At 49.0% G+C, this 20,723-nt stretch overlaps 1 protein-coding gene across 4 annotated transcripts; it reads left to right on the top strand.

The window, feature by feature from the left end:
* The first annotated feature begins 2,435 nt into the window (after positions 1 to 2,435).
* On the top strand, positions 2,436 to 19,761 carry LOC144611144 (catechol O-methyltransferase B-like). 4 transcript variants are annotated; one of them, XM_078430208.1, is made up of 6 exons: positions 2,457 to 2,533; positions 3,343 to 3,562; positions 9,975 to 10,256; positions 12,134 to 12,327; positions 13,756 to 13,887; positions 19,228 to 19,761. In XM_078430208.1, exons 3-6 carry the CDS (start codon positions 9,977 to 9,979, stop codon positions 19,405 to 19,407), a joined length of 786 nt encoding a protein of 261 aa, XP_078286334.1. In that variant the 5' UTR covers positions 2,457 to 2,533; positions 3,343 to 3,562; positions 9,975 to 9,976; the 3' UTR covers positions 19,408 to 19,761. The 4 variants fall into 4 exon arrangements, with proteins under 4 accessions (XP_078286335.1, XP_078286334.1, XP_078286333.1 ...); XM_078430207.1 differs by having other exon boundaries at positions 3,343 to 3,577; positions 19,228 to 19,760; XM_078430209.1 differs by lacking the exon at positions 3,343 to 3,562 and having other exon boundaries at positions 2,436 to 2,533; positions 19,228 to 19,760.
* Positions 19,762 to 20,723: the final 962 nt, after the last annotated feature.

The raw sequence follows: 20,723 nt of genomic DNA, 5'->3' as shown, positions 1-20,723 counted from the left end.
GAGGAGGTGAGGGAGGGAGAGGGGAGGTGGTGAGGGAGGGAGAGGGAGAGGGGGAGGTGGTGAGGGAGAGGGGTAGGTGATGCCGAGGGGGAGGTGATGAGGGAGAGGGGAGGTGGTGAGGGAGCGGGTGGGGGTGGTGAGGGAGGGGGAGGTGGTGAGGGAAGGAGGGAGGGGGAGGTGGTGAGGGAAGGAGGGGACGTGTTGAGGAGGTGAATGCGGGTGAGGGGGGGGAAGTGGAGAGGGCGAGGTGGAAGGAGGGACTGCAAGGTGGTGAGGGTGGGGGAGAGGGTGGTGGGTGGATGGAACCAGCTGCCAGAGGAGGTAGTTGAGACAGGTGCTATCACAATGTTAAGAGAGATTTTGGGCAGGTATACAAGCCTAGTCGCTCCAGTCTTTCAACATACGACAGTCCCGCCATTCTGGGAATTAACCTAGTAAACCTACGCTGTACATGGGTAGGACAGGTTTAGAGGGAAATGGGGTGAATGCAGGCTGGTGGGACTAGTGTCAATGGGACATGTTGGCCGGTGTGGACAAGTTGGGCTGAAGGGCCTGTTTCCATGCTGTATCACTATGATTCAGTCCCTCAAGCCTGTTGAGCTTCTTCTTGCATTTGAGGCAGCAGAAGTTATGAAGCTGCTTCTGCTTTTGCTGTCTCTGTTTGTTGTCGTTCGCCTGACTGAGGTCAGTTGACAGGGCTCACCACGGGGAGGTCGACAACATGACCCCTGTTGAGTCATTCAAATAGCTTTCGTTCCACACTTCTATCATCCAACAAGGATCCATCAACCTTGGCTTTGCAAGCTCCAATTTGTGCCCTGTTCCCATGCTGTGCGACTCGGACTGGGTAGGATTTTCCTCTTCATGTGCAATAGAGTTGAGAGCTAAATGGTTTCCTGTCCAATAGGTTTAGAAGGTGAGTAGCCGCCCCTTTGTACCAGGTCCCGTGTCGTGCCTCTATTCCCATGGTGTCTGCTCAATAACACACAACACAAAGGATAAATCAAGTCAATTCAATGAGTCCAGTAAATTCACAATCGCCTTCCCCAGAGCAAGAACAGTGCCAAACAATTCCTGTGACATTTACAGACGGTTAAAAGAAATTGCCTTCTCCGGCAGAGCCATTAATATTCATGTTAGATGTTTCTAAACAGAAGCTGTCCATGAATCTATTCATCATTGAGGTGTTATCTGTGGCGAGGTGGGAAAATCATCACCGTGCATCCTTTCATTATTCAGGACCTCTTTCCTGTGTTTCATTAAATCAAAACAAATCTTGAAATATTAATATGGCCTCCGTGGCAATGCAGGAAGGCAGCTCCTCTCTCGTGACAACTGATTTAATATCCTCACTGATGCAAGTCATATTAAGACCAAGTTTATTGATTGACAGTGTCTCAGTGTGGACAGAGAAGATTATCAGTGGAAATACAATGAGTTTCACATGTGTGCTGGGGGAAGTCGGGTAATAGTGAGAGAGCTGGATAATCATCAGCTAGTAACAAGGTCCCGGGGGAGAAAGGGACAATGTGTGAGCTCGCTAAGTGTAAAGTATGTGGACGTACAAATGATAATATCGGACCACATCAGAGTGGGGTTACAGAACCCAGGAATTTCAGTGTCGAGCACAATATGGGTGTTAATTATTGACCGTCGGTTACTGATATAAGCATCGTTACCGGTATAAATAATCGGAAGCTGCAATCTTTGACCTTTTGCCATGATGTAGAGAATACAGAATACAGAATACAGAGCTTTATTTGTCATTCGGTACCAAGGTACCGAACGAAATTACATAGCAGTCGCATACAAAAAAGAACACAAGACACATGACCCCAACACAAACGTCCATCACAGTGACTCCAAACACCCCTTCACTGTGATGGAGGCAACAAAACTTCCACTCTCTTCCCCACGCCCACGGACAGACAGCTCGTCCCCGACCGGCCCGCACAGTCCCCGCAAGGGGATGGGAGTCCCCGCGGCCGAGCCGCACCGGGCGCTGAAACGTCCCACGGCCGAGCCGAGCGATTGAAGGCCCGCGGCCGAGCCGCACCAGGTGCTGAAACGTCCCGTGGCCGAGCTGGGCGATGGAAGGCCCCGCGGCCGTACCGTGCGATGTTAGGTCCCGCGGCCGAGCCGCACCAGCGATGTAAAGTCCCGCGGCCGAGCCGCGCCGGGCGATGTTAGGTCCCGCGGCCGAGCCGCACCGGGCACTGTTAAGTCCAGCGGCCGAGCCGCGCCGGGCGATGGAAGGCCCTGCGGCCGAGCCGCACCGGGCACTGTTAAGTCCAGCGAGGAAAAAAAAAGGAAAAAAGACGAACAGACTGCCAGCGAGCCGCAGCCGTTAGGCGCCGCCACACGTCGATCAAAATATCAAAGGTTTCTCAATTGCAGCCGATTTGTTTGTTCTTCCAAGTCCAAGGTGCAGAGGGGCAGAAACTGTTCTCATGACACCAGGATTGGGGGTGATAAAAAGGAATTCCTGGTGCCGTTTATACCAAAGATAGACGCACAATGCTGGAGTAACTCGGTGGGTCAAGCAGCATTCAGACGGTGCAGCGGTAGAATTGCTATCTTATAGCACCAGAGACCCGGGTTGGCTGTGGCTCGCTTGTTTGTGTGTTGGTGTTGGGGTGGTTTGTTTTTGGCTGTGTATGTGTGGGGGGTGGGGTGGGGTGGGGGAAATCTTTCTTTTTTTAGGTCTCTTCCTCGGGGCGAGGCTCGGCCACGGGACTTAACAGCGCCCGGTGCGGTTCGGCCGCGAGGCCTTCCATCGCCCGGTGCGGCTCGGCCGCCTCGGTAGGGGTCGAGCTGCCTGTCCGTGGGAGGGGCATGGGGGAAGAGAGAGGAAGTTTTTTTGCCTTCCATCACAGTGAGGGGGTGTTTGGAGTCACTGTGATGGATGTTTGTGTTGTGGTTGTATGTCTTGTGTTCTTTGTTTTTTTGCTCTGTGACTGCTGGCAAATTAATTTTGTTCGGTAAAACGAATGACAATAAAGCTATTCTGTATTCTGTTCTATCTGTGGATTAGGAGGTCAGCCCCTTCCCGTGTCTGAATTGCTGTTCTGAGATCGTTTGTGTGTGAAACTCTTTGATGCACACGTTCTCAGATACACCGGGCACCAGCAATTCTGGTTTGCTGATCAGAAACAAGAAGGTTGGTCGATTGTTTGAATCCCCCCCCCCTGTCCTTTGTGAAGTAAGTGCCACTACTGGCCAGCTTGTACTGTAGCCCTGGTATCGCTTCACCCACAGAATAATCCTCTTGTGAACTGTTTTGGCACGTCATGGGTCTTTTGCAAAGCGCTGCACAAACACGTATTTTGTTTCGGATTGCAGATGACCCACTTCCCCCTCCCCTTTGCCACATCAGCTGTCGTTCACCAGATGAGGGACCTGGGACCGTGTTGCACAAAATCCCGAGATTATTCCAGCTACAGCTCATCAACTTCAAGCCTCGCAGCTTTTGAAAAGTCCCTGTTTATTCTGCGCCGGCTGCTGAGAGAGTTAGAATTACAGTGCCATTGAAGATCAGGAGGGAAGCGGAACTCGTTTGGAAGTAAGCCGGGAAAAAGTAATAAGCTTTTAATTTCATTGTTAATTCATGCAAAGTTTTCTAGATACAGCCATTCTAGTTTGGGTAGCAAGTAAGATAGAGAAAGCTGCTTCTGAAATTTGTTGTTTCCTCTTCTTCATCTGTGTTCATTTGAAGAAAGAATACCCCACCCAGCATATTCAAATCGTTTTGCAGCCAGTGAAATACTTTTGATTGGTCACCGTTCTGATGCAATAGGGTAGAAAACGACAAAATCCCTCAGCCTGCAAGTGGGAGAACCAAGTAGATGCGAAGATAGACACAAAAAGCTGGAGTAACTCAGTGGGACAGGTAGCATCTCTGGAGAGAAGGAATGGGTGACGTTTTGGGTCGAGACCCTTCTTCAGACTGAGAGTCGGGAGAGGGAGACACAGAGATAAGGAAGGGGAAGGTACAAAACAAGACAAGTTAAGAAGAGGGGATGTTCAACGAGATCTGGGTGTCCTAGTGCATCAGTCACTGAAAGGAAGCATGCAGGTACAGCAGGCAGTTAAGAAAGCCAATGGAATGTTGGCCTTCATAACAAGAGGAGTTGAGTATAGGAGCAAAGAGGTCCTTCTACAGTTGTACCGGGCCCTGGTGAGACCGCACCTGGAGTACTGTGTGCAGTTTTGGTCTCCAAATTTGAGGAAGGATATTCTTGCTATTGAGGGCGTGCAGCGTAGGTTCACTAGGTTAATTCCCGGAATGGCGGGACTGTCGTATGTTGAAAGGCTGGAGCAATTAGGCTTGTGTACACTGGAATTTAGAAGGATGAGGGGGGATCTTATTGAAACATATAAGATAATTAGGGGATTGGACACATTAGAGGCAGGAAACATGTTCCCAATGTTGGGGGAGTCCAGAACAAGGGGCCACAGTTTAAGAATAAGGGGTAGGCCATTTAGAACAGAGATGAGGAAGAACTTTTTCAGTCAGGGAGTGGTGAAGGTGTGGAATTCTCTGCCTCAGAAGGCAGTGGAGGCCAGTTCGTTGGATGCTTTCAAGAGAGAGCTGGATAGAGCTCTTAAGGATAGCGGAGTGAGGGGGTATGGGGAGAAGGCAGGAACGGGGTACTGATTGAGAGTGATCAGCCATGATCGCATTGAATGGCGGTGCTGGCTCGAAGGGCTGAATGGCCTACTCCTGCACCTATTGTCTATTATCTACAAAATAGATGAAATTCAAGGAAAATGTAGAATAGATCAGCGTTAGCTGGGAGAAGTTGCGAATGACGCAAACAGTGTTAAAATTTAATTAGGGGCAGTCAGACTGGTGGGAGAACTGGGAAGGGGGAGGGATGGAGAGAGAGGGAAAGCAAGGGTTACTTGAAGTTAGAGGTCAATATTTACACTGGGGTGTAAGCTGAACAAGTGAAATATGATTTATTCACAAAATGCTGGAGTAACTCAGCAGGTCAGGCAGCATCTCGGGAGAGAAGGAATGGGTGACGTTTCGGGTCGAGACCCTTCTTCAGTGAAATATGAGCTGTGGTTCCTCCAATTTGTGCTGGGCCTCACTGTGACAGTGGAGGAGGCCCAGGACAGAAAGGTCAGTGTGGGAATGGGAGGGGGAGTTAAAGTGTTTCGCAACCGAGAGAAGAGGTATGTTTAGGCGGACTGAGTGGAGGTGTTCAGTGAAACGATTGCCGAGCCTGCACTTGGTCTCATTTCTTCACGTCATTGTGTGTATGCTAAGAAACTATATCCTGCACTCTGGTATGTTTCTCTTTGCTCTATCTGTCATTCTTGTGTTTGGCTTGATTTTATTCATGTCTAGTGTTATGTGAATTGGACAGCACACAAACAAAGGCTTTTCACTGGACCTTGGTACACATGACAGTAATTACCGTAACCTGCCCGTTCCCTGGTGCAGAACTCTGATGAAAGAGATCTCTGTCACGCCTGACTGGATGTTCACTCAGCCACCTAATAAAATTCCTACCCTGGCCAGAAGAGAGAGCGTTACAGGTTTAGGTTTATTATCATATCATATCATATATATACAGCCGGAAACAGGCCTTTTCGGCCCTCCAAGTCCGTGCCGCCCAGTGATCCCCGTACATTAACACTATCCTACACCCACTAGGGACAATTTTTACATTTACCCAGCCAATTAACCTACATACCTGTACGTCTTTGGAGTGTGGGAGGAAACCGAAGATCTCGGAGAAAACCCACGCAGGTCACGGGGAGAACGTACAAACTCCTTACAGTGCAGCACCCGTAGTCAGGATCGAACCTGAGTCTCCGGCGCTGCATTCGCTGTAAAGCAGCAACTCTACCGCTGCGCTACCGTGCCGCCCACGGTATTATTATTGTCACGCGAAGAGAAAAATACCAGACTTGCAGCATAAAGTTTCTCAGCATTTTTAGTGTAACAGCTGCAGAGAAAACGTCCAATGTCCACCATGAGGTGGGTTGGAAGAAGGGTCTCGACCCGAAACGTCACCCATTCCTTCTCTCCTGAGATGCTGCCTGACCTGCTGAGTTACTCCAGCATTTTGGGAAATAAATCTCACTTTCCAAAGATATGCAGCTTTGTCGGTTAATTGGCTTCGATGATATTGTAAAATTGCCCCTAGTGTGTGGGATGCTGTGAGTGTGTGGGGTGATTGATGGTCGGCACAGACTTGGTGGGCCAAATGGCCTGTTTCTGCTCTGTATCTAGAAATGTAGAAACATCGAAAATAGGTGCAGGAGGAGGCCATTCGGCCCTTTGAGCCAGCACCTCCATTCATTGTGATCATGGCTGTTCCTCCACAATCTAGCACCCCGTGCCTACCTTCTCCCCATATCCCTTGATTCCACTAGCCCCTAGAGTTCTATCTAACTCTCTCTTAAATCCATCCAGTGATTTGGCCTCCACTGCCCTTTGTGGCAGTGAATTCCACACATTCACAACTCTCTGGGTGAAAAAGTTCCTTCTCACCTCAGTTTTAAATGGCCTCTCCTTTATTCGAAGACTGTGTGACCCCTGGTTCTGGACTCCCCCAATATGGGGAACATTTTTCCTGCATCTAGCTTGTCCAGTCCTTTTATAATTTTACACGTCTCTATAAGATCCCCTCTCATCCTTCTAAACTCCAGTGAATACAAGCTCAGTCTTTTCAATCTTTCCTCATATGACAGTCCCGCCATCCCGGGGATTAACCTGGTGAACCTACGCTGCACTGCCTCAATAGCAAGGACGTCTCAAATTAGGAGACCAAACCTGTACACAATACTCCAGATGTCTCACCAGGGCTCTGTACAACTGGTCTCACCAGGGCCCTGTACAACTGCAACTCCTATACTGAAATCCTCTGTATCTCTGAAGCTGTGGTCCTGAGTCTGAAGGTATGGTTTCAAGCTTCTGTATCTTCTGCCTGAAGAAAGCGGGCAGTCATGCCTTGACTAGGGGGTTTCAGCTACAGGGAGAGGTTGAACAGACTTGGATTGTTATCTCTGGTGTGCCGGATGTTGCCGGGAGACCTGAGAGAAATATATAAAATGATGAGAGGCATAAATAAGGCTAGACAGTCAGATCCTTTTTCCCAGGATGGTAAATCAAACACCAGAGGGCATAGCTTTCAGGTGAGAGAGGGCAAAGTTTAAAAGAGATGTACGGGGCAAGATTTAAATTTTGCACAGATGGTGGTGGGTGCCTGGAATACACCGCTGGCCATGGTGGTGGAAGCAGATACGTTGGTGGTATCTAAGACTTTCGGGTAGGCACATGGATATGGAGGGATATGGATTATGTGCAGGCATCCAAACGTTGGTTTTGGCATCATGTTCTGCCCACAGCCACAAATCACTACAGAGAGTGGTGAAGAAGGACAGCACATCACTGGCAACTGTCTCCCGGCCATTCAGGACATTCTCTACCGGCGGTGCCTGCGGAAGGCACGCAGCATCATCAAGGACCACAGCACGCCGGCTGTTCTCCTTGTTACCGTCAGGCAGACGATACAGGAGTATGGCTGCGCGTACCACCAGACTTAAGGACAGTTTCTACCATCAGGCCATCAGGCTTCTGAACTCATAAACACAGTTCAAATCATATATGTTGATTATTTTTAATATTGTCTTTTTACCTATTTTTAATATTGTCTTTTTACCTTACTAATGTCAAATGTTTAATCTTATTTATCCTTGGAATATTACTGCTGAGGTGACCCGTTGTCTTGTCAAATACATTTCATTGTACCGTTGACCCTGTGCCAACCTACATATGACAAATACAATTTATTATTATGTTCCACGATGACACGAAGCTGGGTGGCAGTGTTAGCTGCGAGGAGGATGCTAGGAGGCTGCAGAGCGACTTGGATAGATTAGGCGAGTGGGCAAATGCATGGCAGATGCAATATAATGTGGATAAATGTGAGGTTATCCACTTTGGCGGCAAGAACAGGAAAGCAGAGTATTACCTGAATGGTGAACGATTAGGAGAAGGGGAGTTGCAACGTGACCTGGGTGTCATGGTGTACCAGTCATTGAAAGCAAGCGTGCAGGTGCAGCAGGCAGTGAAGAAAGCGAATGGTATGTTGGCATTCATAGCGAGGGGATTTGAGTATAGGAGCAGGGAGGTTCTACTGCAGTTGTACAGGGCCTTGGTGAGACCGCACCTGGAGTATTGTGTGCAGTTTTGGTCTCCTAATCTGAGGAAAGACATTCTAGCCTTAGAGGGAGTACAGAGAAGGTTCACTAGATTGATCCCTGGGATGGCAGGACTTTCATATGAAGAAAGACTGGATAGACTAGGCTTGTACTCGCTGGAATTTAGAAGACTGAGGGGGGATCTTATAGAAGCATATAAAATTCTTAAGGGGTTGGAGAGGCTAGATGCGGGAAGATTGTTCCCGATGTTGGGGGAGTCCAGAACCAGGGGTCACAGCTTAAGGATAAGGGGGAAGTCTTTTAGGACCGAGATGAGAAAACATTTCTTCATACAGAGAGTGGTGAGTCTGTGGAATTCTCTGCCACAGAAGGTAGTTGAGGCCAGTTCATTGGCTATATTTAAGAGGGAGTTAGATTTGGCCCTTTTTGCTAAAGGGATCAGGGGGTATGGAGAGAAGGCAGGTACAGGTTACTGAGCTGGGTGATCAGCCATGATCATATTGAATGGCGGTGCGTACAGGCTCGAAGGGCCGAATGGCCTACTCCTGCACCTATTTTCTATGTTTCTATGTTCTATGTTCGGCCAGACATTGTGGGCCTTTAAGGCATCTCCTTTAAACCTTGCTCCTCTCACCTTAACCCTCTGTCCTCTAGTCTTTGACATTTCCATCCTGGGCAAAGGTTCTAACTGTCTATATCTCTGCCTTACATCATTTTATATGCCGATCAGGTCTCCCCTCAACCTCCGACGTTACATAGAAAATAACCCAAGTCTATCCATGTGTAGGGAGGAATTGCAGATGCTGGTTTAAACTGAAGAGAGACACAAATAGCTGGTGTAACTCAACGGGACAGGCAGCATCTCTGGAGAGAAGGAATGGGTGAGGTTTTTTCCTTCTCTCCAGAGATGCTGCCTGCCCCGTTGAGTTACTCCATCTTTTTGTGTCTATCTCCAGGTCTATCCACGCTCTCCCTGTAGCTGAAACCCTCTAATCCAGGCATTATTCTGGTAAACCTCCTCTACACACTCTCCAAAGCCTCCACATCATTCCTGTAACGGGCCGTCCAGATTTCCACAACAAATACAGCCTAACCGAAGTCCAACCTCTCCCTGCAGCTAATACCTTCTAATCCAGACAGCATTCCTCGCATATTTGTCTCAGTATTACGCAGGCTCTGCTGACATCTGCCCTACTTGTTAACTGAGTTAGCTATGTCAATTTATTTCAAAAAATGCTGGAGTAACTCAGCAGGTCAGGCAGCATCTCAGGAAAGAAGGAATGGGTGACGTTTCGGGTCGAGACCCTTCGTCAGACTGATGTCAGGGGGGGCGGGACAAAGGAAGGATATAGGTGGAGACAGGAAGATAGAGGGAGAACTAGGAAGGGGGAGAGGGGGGGAAAGAGAGGGACAGGGGAACTATCTAAAGTTGGAGAAGTCAATGTTCATACCGCTGGGCTGCAAGCTGCCCAAGCGAAATATGAGGTGCTGTTCCTCCAATTTCCGGTGGGCCTCACTACAGCACTGGTGGAGGCCCATGACAGAAAGGTCAGACTGGGAGTGGGAGGGGGAGTTGGTGCTCAGCCACCGGGAGATCAGGTTGGTTAAGGTGGATTGAGCGAAGGTGTTGAGCGAAATGATCGCCGAGCCTGTGTTTGGTTTCACCGATGTAAAGAAGTTGGCATCTAGAGCAGCGGAATGTGTCAATGTACTTTGTTGGCATCAGATTTGCAATTTCCACTGGTGAATTTCCAGCCTGTTAACTGTGCATCTGTTTAACCATTGGCTTGCAGAGATGTACCTGCTATACGCGGTGGCTTCTGTCATCTTGGGCTGCCTGGTTCTCTACGTGATGGTTCCCTTGTTGAGCCAGCACAACGGCACGCTGGTGCTGCTGTGGCACGACCGCATCTGTGCCTACCTGCGGGACTGGCTGACGGGCAGCACGCAGCCGGAGAGGATGCTGAAGTACGTGCTGGAGAACGCCGTGGCCGGAGACCCGCAGAGCACGGTGGATACCATCGACAAGTTCTGCAAGAGCACTGAGTGGGCCATGAACGTGGGCGACGAGAAGGGTAGGCACTGCCACTTCCCCTGGTTCAATGGTTCCTCTATTACCACCTTCACACTAGTTCGATGGTCATCCGACTTTCCCATCCACTCCCTGCCCACTTGGGGAAATTAACCAACAAACCCACGCGTCTTTCAGACGTGGAAGGAAACTGGAGTGACCACGCGATCACAGAGAGAATGCAAACTCTACACGCACAGACAGCACCCGGGGTCAGGATCAAACCCGAGTCTTTGGCGGCAACTCTACCAGATGCACCACTTAGACAATAGACAATAGACAATAGACAATAGGTGCAGGAGTAGGCCATTCAGCCCTTCGAGCCAGCACCGCCATTCAATGCGATCATGGCTGATCACTCTCAATCAGTACCCCGTTCCTGCCTTCTCCCCATACCCCCTCACTCCGCTATCCTTAAGAGCTCTATCCAGCTCTCTCTTGAAAGCATCCAACGAACTGGCCTCCACTGCCTTCTGAGGCAGAGAATTCCACACCTTCACCACTCTCTGACTGAAAAAGTTCTTCCTCATCTCCGTTCTAAATGGCCTACCCCTTATTCTTAAACTGTGGCCCCTGGTTCTGGACTCCCCCAACATTGGGAACATGTTTCCTGCCTCTAATGTGTCCAATCCCCTAATTATCTTATATGTTTCGATAAGATCCCCCCTCATCCTTCTAAATTCCAGTGTATACAAGCCCAATCGCTCCAGCCTTTCAACATACGACAGTCCCGCCATTCCGGGAATTAACCTAGTGCCTGGTTGGTCACACATAGATCTTAAGGAGGACCTGGAAGGAAGCGAGAGGTACTGCCAAAACGCCCCATGACAGTGTGCTGAAGGTTGAGCTGGAATTGGAAGAAAGGAAGGTTGTTCAGCTGCCGGGAGTCATCTGGAGGATTTCAGTCATCTGTTCTGACAGTGGGGAAGTTAGATCGTATGGGACTTTTTGCTTTGAAGCATAGGAGGCTAAGAGCTTATTGAGGTGGACAAGCTTATTGAGGTGGACAATCTTATTGAGGTGGACAAGCTAAGATATTTCTTTAGTCAGAGGGTGGTGAATCTGGAATTGTTTGCCACAGACGGCTGTGGAGGCCAAGTCAGTGGATATATTTAAGGCAGAGATAGATAGATTGTTGATTAGTCTGGGTGTCAGGGGTTATGGGGAGAAGGCAGGAGAATGGGGTTAGGAGGGAGAGAGATAGATCAGCCATGATTGAATAGCAGAGTAGACCTGATGTGTCTTGTGTCTATAGCAGTGACCATTGCTAGCAGCCCATTCAGTGAAAGGCAAGTCTCATTATTTCATCATACTTCCTTGTGGAAGACATTGGTGAGGCCACACGTAGAGTATTGTGATCAGTTTTGGTCACCCTGTTATAGGAAAGACCCTGTTACACTGGAAAGGGCGCAGAAAAGATTTGCAACACGGTCGCCAGGACTCGAGGGCCTGAGCTAGAGGGAGTTGAGCAGGATTGGACTTTATTCTTTGGAGTGCAGGAACATGAAGGGTGATCTTATAAAGGTGTACAAAATCATGAGAGGAATAGATCGGGTAAATGCACAGTCTTTTAGCCAGAGTAAGGGAATCAATAACCAGAGGACATAGGGTTAAGGTGATGGGTAGAGGGGGGGAAGATTTAATAAGAACCTGAGGGACAACTTTTTTACACAAAGGCTGGTGGGTGTATGGAACGAGCTGCCGGAGGAAGTAGTTGAGGCAGGAACTATCACAACATTTAAGAAACATTTAGACAGGTACATGGATAGGATAGGTTTACATGGATATGGACCAAATGTAAATGGGGCATGTTGGTCGGCGTGGGCTATTTGGGCCGAAGGGCCTGTTTCCACACTCTACGACTCTGTGACTTCTTTCCAGGTCTAATTCTGGATCGGGTTGTATTGGAGGCAAACCCAAGGACTGTGTTGGAACTGGGCACCTACTGCGGCTACTCCACCATTAGAATCGCCAGGCTCCTGCAGCCCGGGGCACGTGTCTATACCATGGAGTTCAACCCTGACACGGCCAAAGCAGCAAAGCAGATTATTGCCCACGCTGGTGTGGGAGACAAGGTGAGAACAAAGGCCACAGGCCCCTTCAACAACGCGGTCAGATGGCACAAAGTCCTCTGGAAGGTTAGATCGCATGGGATCACAACCCGGACACTAGTTTAATTTAAATGTAGATTAGTTTGGAGGAATGAGGGCCCAGGGATCAACTTCCACCCCCCAGGATTAGGCAGCTGCCACGCAAAATCTCTGCTTTGCCAGGGCTGGATCTCGGACTAATCTGATAGATCAGAAAAAGTTCTCTATACCCTTCCCAATGGACGATGCTCAGAGAATCGCCGCTCAGTGAAATTGAGGAGGGATACCAAGAAACTGCAGGTGCTGGTTTACAAAATCGTCAAAGTGCTGGAGTAACTCAGCGGGTCAGGCAGCATCTGTGGAGAACATGGATAGGTGACGTTTCACAGAGTGCTGGAGTAACTCAGCGGGTCAGGCAGCATCTGTGGAGAACATGGATAGGTGACGTTTCACAGAGTGCTGGAGTAATTCAGCGAGTCAGGCAGCATCTCTGGAGAATACCGATAGGCGATTTTGGGCTGAGACCCTTCTTGATGTAGTTGGGACGGGAGAGTCGATTGAATGGGGTTTGATTGGGATGTAAATGTAAACTATTTCCAGTACACATCTATCGCTCCTCGGGCTGAAGATAGAAACAAAATGCTGGAATAACTCAGGGGATATGGGGAGAAGGCAGGAACGGGGTACTGATTGAGAATGATCAGCCATGATCACATTGAATGGCGGTGCTGGCTCGAAGGGCCGAATGGCCTCCTCCTGCACCTATTGTCTATAGCATCTCTGGAGAGAAGGAATGGGTGACGTTTCACCGATTACTGGAGTAACTCAGGGGGACAGACAACATCTCTGGAGAGAAGGAATGGGTGACGTTTCACCGAGTGCTGGAGTAACTCAGGGAGACAGGCAACATCTCTGGAGAGAAGGAATGGGTGACGTTTCGGGTCAAGACACATCAGACTGAGTCGGGAGAGGGAGACACAGAGATAAGGAAATGTAAGGTGTGAAAACAAGACATCAAATGAGATGAGGTTCAAGGAAAATGTAGAATAAATCATTGTTAGGAGAAGGTGATAATAAAGCAAACAGATAAAAATGTAATCGGGGGGACAGTCAGGCTGGTCGGAGAATTAGGAAGGGGGGGAGGGATGGAGAGAGAGGGAAAGCAAGGATTCCTTGAAGTTGGAGACGTCAATGTTCATACCGCTGGGATGTAAGCTGCCCAAGCGAAATCTGAGGTGCTGTTCCTCCAATTTGCGCTGGACCGCACTCTGACAGTGGAGGAGGCCCAGGACAGAAAGGTCAGTGTGGGAATGGGAAGGGGAGTTAGTGTTGAGCAACTGGGAGATCAGGTAGGTTTAGGCGGACTGGTCTGAGCTGGGCTAGTCTGAGTAACTTGGCTTGACTGTGTTGCAGGTGCAGCTCTTGGTGGGTTCATCTTGGGACCTGATTCCTGAACTCCGGGAGAAGTTTGCAGTGGAGAAGCTGGATTTTGTCTTTCTGGACCACTGGAAGGAGAGCTACACCCGGGATACCAAGCTCCTGGAGGTAACTGGCACCATCTCAATAGTTTCTTTTACAGATCAGCAAGACAATCACCATACAAGGGTGGCACGGTAGCGCAGCGGTAGAGTTGCTGCTTTACAGCGAATGCAGCGCCGGAGACTCAGGTTCGATCCTGACTACGGGTGCTGCACTGTAAGGAGTTTGTACGTTCTCCCCGTGACCTGCGTGGGTTTACTCCGAGATCTTCGGTTTCCTCCCACACTCCAAAGACGTACAGGTATGTAGGTTAATTGGCTGGGTAAATGTAAAAATTGTCCCTAGTGGGTGTAGGATAGTGTTAATGTGCGGGGATCGCTGGGCGGCACGGACTTGGAGGGCCGAAAAGGCCTGTTTCTGGCTGTATGTATATGATATGATATGATAAACGCAGTCCTTCACCCCGGTTAGCACAGAACGTGCAGAACCGCTAGGCGGCACAGTGATAGAGTTGCTACCGTACAGTGCCAGAGACCCAGGTTTGACCGTGACTATGGGTGCTGTCTATATGTTCTCCCTGTGACCTTGTGGGTTTTCTCCGGGTGCTCTGGTTCCCTCCCACACTCCCAAGAGGTGCAGGTTTGAAGGTTAATTGACTTGGGTAAAAGTGTAAATTGTCCCGAGTGTGAAGGATAGAGCTAGTGTACGGGGTGTTCACTGGTTGGTGCAGACTCGGTGGGCCGAAGGGCCTGTTTCCACGCTGTATCTCTAAAGTCTAAAGTAATGTCTGAAGTTCATAAGAGATAGGAGCACAGTTAGGCCATTCGGCCCATTGAGTCTGCTCCCCATTCAGTCATATTCTCCCTCTCAATGTCTACTCCCTTCTGGCACCTAGTGACACAATGTGTCCTTGACAAGCCAATTAACCTGCCATTAAAACAAACAGAAAATGTGGAAATACTGCTAGAGAAACAATTTAATGTTGTAGGATAAAGATCCTGAATCAATTTCTCCTCCCACAAACATCGCCTAAGTATTTCCACCATTTTCTGTTTTTATTTAAGGCTGCTGTTGTTTGCTTTGATTGATTTCTAAACCTGCAACCATCTCCGGTTGTGGCTTAGTTTTTTAGTTATTCTTTAATTATAACCATATAACCATATAACAACTACAGCACGGAAACAGGCCCGTTCGGCCCTACCAGTCCACGCCGACCATTCTCCCTGACCTAGTCTCATCTACCTGCTCTGACCATAACCCTCCAATCCCCTCTCATCCATATACCTATCCAATTTACTCTTAACTAATAAAATCGAGCCTGCCTCCACCACTTCCACCGGAAGCCCATTCCATACAGCCACCACCCTCTGAGTAAAGAAGTTACCCCTCATGTTACCCCTAAACTTTTGTCCCTCAATTCTGAAGCTATGTCCCCTTGTTGGAATCTTCCCCACTCTCAAAGGGAAAAGCCTACCCACGTCAACTCTGTCCGTCCCTCTCAAAATTTTAAAAACCTCTATCAAGTCCCCCCTCAACCTTCTACGCTCCAAAGAATAAAGACCCAATCTGTTCAACCTCTCTCTGTAGCTTAAGTGCTGAAACCCAGGCAACATTCTAGTAAATCTCCTCTGTACCCTCTCCATTTTGTCGACATCCTTCCTATAATTTGGCGACCAGAACTGCACACCATACTCCAGATTCGGCCTCACCAATGCCCTGTACAATTTTAACATTACATCCCAACTTCTATATTCGATGCTCTGATTTATAAAGGCAAGCATACCAATGCCCCTGTAAATCACCTCGCAACGCCTTCCACACCTTGGTGCCATCCAAAGGCTACAGCGGAAACAGAGCTTTCATTTCCCCTGCACCCGTCTCCAGTTCAGCACAGTCCAACACACCTCCTCGCCAGTGAAAGACTTCCCAGGTTAGACACAAAGAGCTGGAGTAACTCAACGGGTCAGACAGCATCCCTGGAGAGTAGGAATGGGTGACGTTTCGGGTAGAGACCCTTCTTCAGACCCAGGTGAAGAATGGCCTCGACCCGAAACGTCACCGATTCCTTTTCTCCAGAGATGCTGCCAGCCCCGCTGAGTTACTCCAGCTTTTTGTGTCTATCTTTGGTTTAAACCAGCATCTGCAGTTCCTTCCTACACAAAGACTTCCCAAGTGTAGTCTCTGCTTTTCAACCAAAAACAATTTAACCAATTTTTAAAAATAATATTTATAGTACAATATAAAAGAAACAAAACCCACCAACCATAACACATGTCAAACAAATATACAAAATAAACTCCTATTACAATCCCCGTTGAGGATGACGTCCACCCCATGTGGTGCTCAACGGTCCCGCAAATCCCCCAGGGCACCCGTGGACAGCACGCGGTCCCTCTCAAGTACCACCCGGCGCGGACATAATCCCGGAAAGCGGGCAGGCAGGCAGCCGGCATGGGCAGAGCCCTCTTCCGCTTGGCGCCGTGACTCACGGATGGCCAGCTTGGGCAGGCCCAGGAGCAACCCGACCCAACCAGGACATCTTCAGCCCCCCTACGCACAGGGTGTCCAGAGATGGGGATGGTGGGTGTGAAGTGCAGCCAGAAGGCAAGGAGCAGCCCCTTTAGATATTGGAGCAGGGGATGCAACCACACACACTCCATGTACACGTGGATCACACACTCCATCTACACGTGGAACACGCACTCACACACACTCCATGTACACGTGGTACACAGACTCACACACTCCATGTACACTGGAACACAGACTCACACACACTCCATGTACACGTGGTACACAGACTCACACACTCCATGTACACTGGAACACAGACTCACACACACTCCATGTACACGTGGTACACAGACTCACACACTCCATGTACACTGGAACACAGACTCACACACACTCCATGTACACGTGGAACACAGACTCACACACTCCATGTACACTGGAACACAGACTCACACACTCCATGTACACTGGAACACAGACACACACACACTCCATGTACACGTGGTACACAGACTCACACACTCCATGTACACTGGAACACAGACACACACACTCCATGTACACGTGGTACAGAGACTCACACACTCCATGTACACTGGAACACACTCACACACACTCCATGTACACGTGGTACACAGACTCACACACTCCATGTACACTGGAACACAGACACACACACTCCATGTACACGTGGTACAGACACACACTCCATGTACACGTGGTACACAGACTCACACACTCCATGTACACTGGAACACAGACACACACACACACTCCATGTACACGTGGAACACAGACTCTTCCAGCCCCCGCGGAAGTGGCGAGAGAAGCAGTTTGCACGGGACCACTCGGTACAATAGCCTCCTCCGGAGTGCCGCGCTACAAGACGGGCATTATGCAGGGAGAGCCAGTGCTGTGGGTGCGCTGGTGCAGATCAGCGTCTAGTGTGAAGATGAAACGAAGCAAGGTGCTGGAGTCACTGAACAAGAATCCTGATCCAAAATGTCACATGTCCATGTTCTCCAGAGATGCTACCTGACTCGCTGTTACTCCAGCACTTTGTGGGGTTTGTATTAACCAGCATCTGTAGTTCTTGGTTTCTACCTAGTTTTAATGGTGATTCCGACGCATAAAATCTGGCATTAGAGAGAGACAGGGCGGAAACAAGCCCATTAGACCGTCGAGTCTGCGCTGCCCAGCGATCACCCTGTACACTAGCACTATCCAAGCCAAGTCAAGTTTATTTGTCACATACATATACAAGATGTGCAGCGAAATGAAAATGGCAACGCCTGCGAATTGGGCTAAACTACAAAACAGAATAGAAAAAAAAAAAAGTTAACACAAAAAATAAATGAATACAGTAAATTAAATGAGTCCCTGGTGATATGAGAGTTAACAGTCCTGATGGCCTGTGGGAAGAAACTCCGTCTCATCCTCTCTGTTTTCACAGAGTGACAGCGGAGGTGTTTGCCTGACCGTAGCGGCTGGAACAGTCCGTTGCTGGGGTGGTAGGGGTCCCCCATAATGTTGCTGGCTCTGGATCTGCACCTCCTGATGTATAGGTCCTGCAGGGGGGCGAGTGTAGTTCCCACAGTGCGTTCAGCCGAACGCACTACTCTCCGCAGAGCCTTCCTGTCCTGGGCAGAGCTGCTCCCAAACCAGTTTGTGATGTTCCCGGACAAGATGCTTTCTACAGCCCCAGAGTAGAAGCACTGAAGGATCCTCAGAGAGACTCTAAATTTCCTCAGCTGTCTGAGGTGGTAAAGGTGCTGCCTTGCCTTACCCACCAGTGCGGCAATGTGTGTTGTCCATGTCAGATCCTCTGTGATGTGGACTCCTAGGTATTTAAAGCTGCTCACCCCATCCACAGTAATCCTACACACTAGGGACAATTTACAGCAGCCAGTTAACCTACAAACCTGCACGTCTTTGGAGTGTGGGCGTAAACTGGAGCACCTGGAGAAAACCCACGTGGTCACAGGGACAACGTACAAACTCTGTATAGATCAGGGGTGGCCAAACCGCTGCTCGCGAGCAACATGCGGCTCTTTGACCTTTAATATGCGGCTGGTGGAAATATGTTGGCTGAGCTCCTTTTTTCATCACAGTTAATATAAAAGGTAAATAAGAAAAAGTTTCAAGCTTTATAATTATTTACTGGGTATGAATTGAGACCCCATTGGAATAAAACGTAAGTTTAATGTTCATGGTTAGTAAAAATATTTAAGTTCATGTCTTGCGGCTCTTTTGTTCATGTCTTGCGGCTCTCAAACATCTGAACTTTATCGTATGTGGCTCATACATTAAGCAAGTTTGGCCACCCCTGGTATAGATAGTACTCATAGTCAGCTCTCTGGTGCTGTAAGGCAGCAACTCTTAACGCTGTGCCATGGGGCCGTCCATATCATATCATATCATATCATATACATACAGCCGGAAACAGGCCTTTTCGGCCCACCAAGTCCGTGCCGCCCAGCGATCCCCGTACACTAACACTATCCTACACCCACTAGGGACAATTTTTACATTTACCCAGCCAATTAACCTACACACCTGTACGTCTTTGGAGTGTGGGAGGAAACCGAAGATCTCGGAGGAAACCCACGCAGGTCACGGGGAGAACGTACAAACTCCTTACAGTGCAGCACCCATAGTCAGGATCGAACCTGAGTCTCCGGCGCTGCATTCGCTGTAAAGCAGCAACTCTACCGCTGCGCTACCGTGCCGCGTAAGGGTTTACAGAACTTACCCCTTACGTTAGTCAGGGAAAGTCTGCCAGGAAATGTCACACTGTTGAAGGGGGCGGCACTGAAGAAAATGAGAAGAGCAAATCACTGCCATTGGTTAAATCTGCCTTTTATGTCCTTCCATTCTCTCCCCCCACTGTAGGACTGTGACCTGCTCCGAAAAGGAACAGTCCTTCTCGCTGACAACGTCATTTGCCCAGGGGTTCCGGATTACCTCGCGTACATCCGTCACCACTCTCAGTACCGCAGCGAATACTACCCTTCCCACCTGGAGTACACGCAGGTTGAAGATGGTCTAGAGAAATCGGTTTATTTGGGTTGACTGAGCCCTTTGACTGGCCGAGGTACAGTTACGTGACTGCAATGCTGTTGTATCGCAACCATTCTATAAAAATCAGTCAAAATAACTACCTTAAAATATTTTTCTTTCACCTGTTTAATTATGTCTGTCCTAACAGCGCTCCCTTGTTTACCCACCTAAAGGCAGCTCTCTCTAAAACATGTTCCCAATGTTGGGGGAGTCCAGAACAAGGGGCCACAGTTTAAGAATAAGGGGTAGGCCATTTAGAACGGAGATGAGGAAGAACTTTTTCAGTCAGAGAGTGGAGAAGGGTGTGGAATTCTCTGCCTCAGAGGGCAGTGGAGGCCAGTTCGTTGGATGCTTTCAAGAGAGAGCTGGATAGAGCTCTTAAGGATAGCGGAGTGAGGGGGTATGGGGAGAAGGCAGGAACGGGGTACTGATTGAGAGTGATCAGCCATGATCGCATTGAATGGCGGTGCTGGCTCGAAGGGCTGAATGGCCTACTCCTGCACCTATTGTCTATTGTCTATTCTAGCTCAGAGGATCAATGCTGAGGGAGTGCCACTCTGTGGGAGAGATGGTACTGGGAAGGTATATTTCCCCTCCCACCGTAAACCTGTGCCCTCTGGTTCTTGATTCCCCTAATCTGAGTCAAAGACTGTGTGCATTTACCTGATCTATTTCCCTCATGATCTTATAAACCTCTATAGGATCATCCCTCGTCCTCCTGCGCTCCAAGGCATACAGTCCTCGCCTGACCCAACCTCTTCCTGTAGCTTAGGCCCCTTGAGTCCTGGCAACATCCTCGTGAATCTTCTCTGCACTCTTTCTAGCTGAACAACATCTTTCCTATGATAGACACAAAATGCCGGAGTAACTCAGCGGGACAGGCAGCATCTCTGGAGAGAAGGAATGGGTGGTTTCGGGTCGAGACCCTTCTCCAGACTCAACGTCTTTCCTATAGTAGGGTGACAAAAACTGAGCACAATACTCTAACTTTGACCATCCACCTTCCATCGGGGTCTTGTACAGCTGTAACATGACATCTCAGTTTCTACACTTAGTACTCTGACTGATGAAGACCAATGTGCCAAAAGCCACCTTGACCACCTGTGGTGCAACCACAGTGAAATTATTTTCTTACATACAGTTCAGTAAAGTATTGCCATCCCCAAATAGCAAAATGTGGAGAAATGGTCCACTGAGCCCACATGCATGAGGGGCCAGCAAATGGACCCATCCACCAAGTGCCGACCTTGAGAGCACGGACGGCCGAATCGCAGTTCCCACTGCTACCGACTGGCCGTGCTCCTCGCGTCCGTCATTGTCGCCGGCTC

Source organism: Rhinoraja longicauda, chromosome 39, assembly GCF_053455715.1.
Source record: "Rhinoraja longicauda isolate Sanriku21f chromosome 39, sRhiLon1.1, whole genome shotgun sequence".
Lineage (NCBI taxonomy): Eukaryota > Metazoa > Chordata > Chondrichthyes > Rajiformes > Arhynchobatidae > Rhinoraja > Rhinoraja longicauda.
This window is presented reverse-complemented; position numbering and strand designations above follow the sequence as displayed.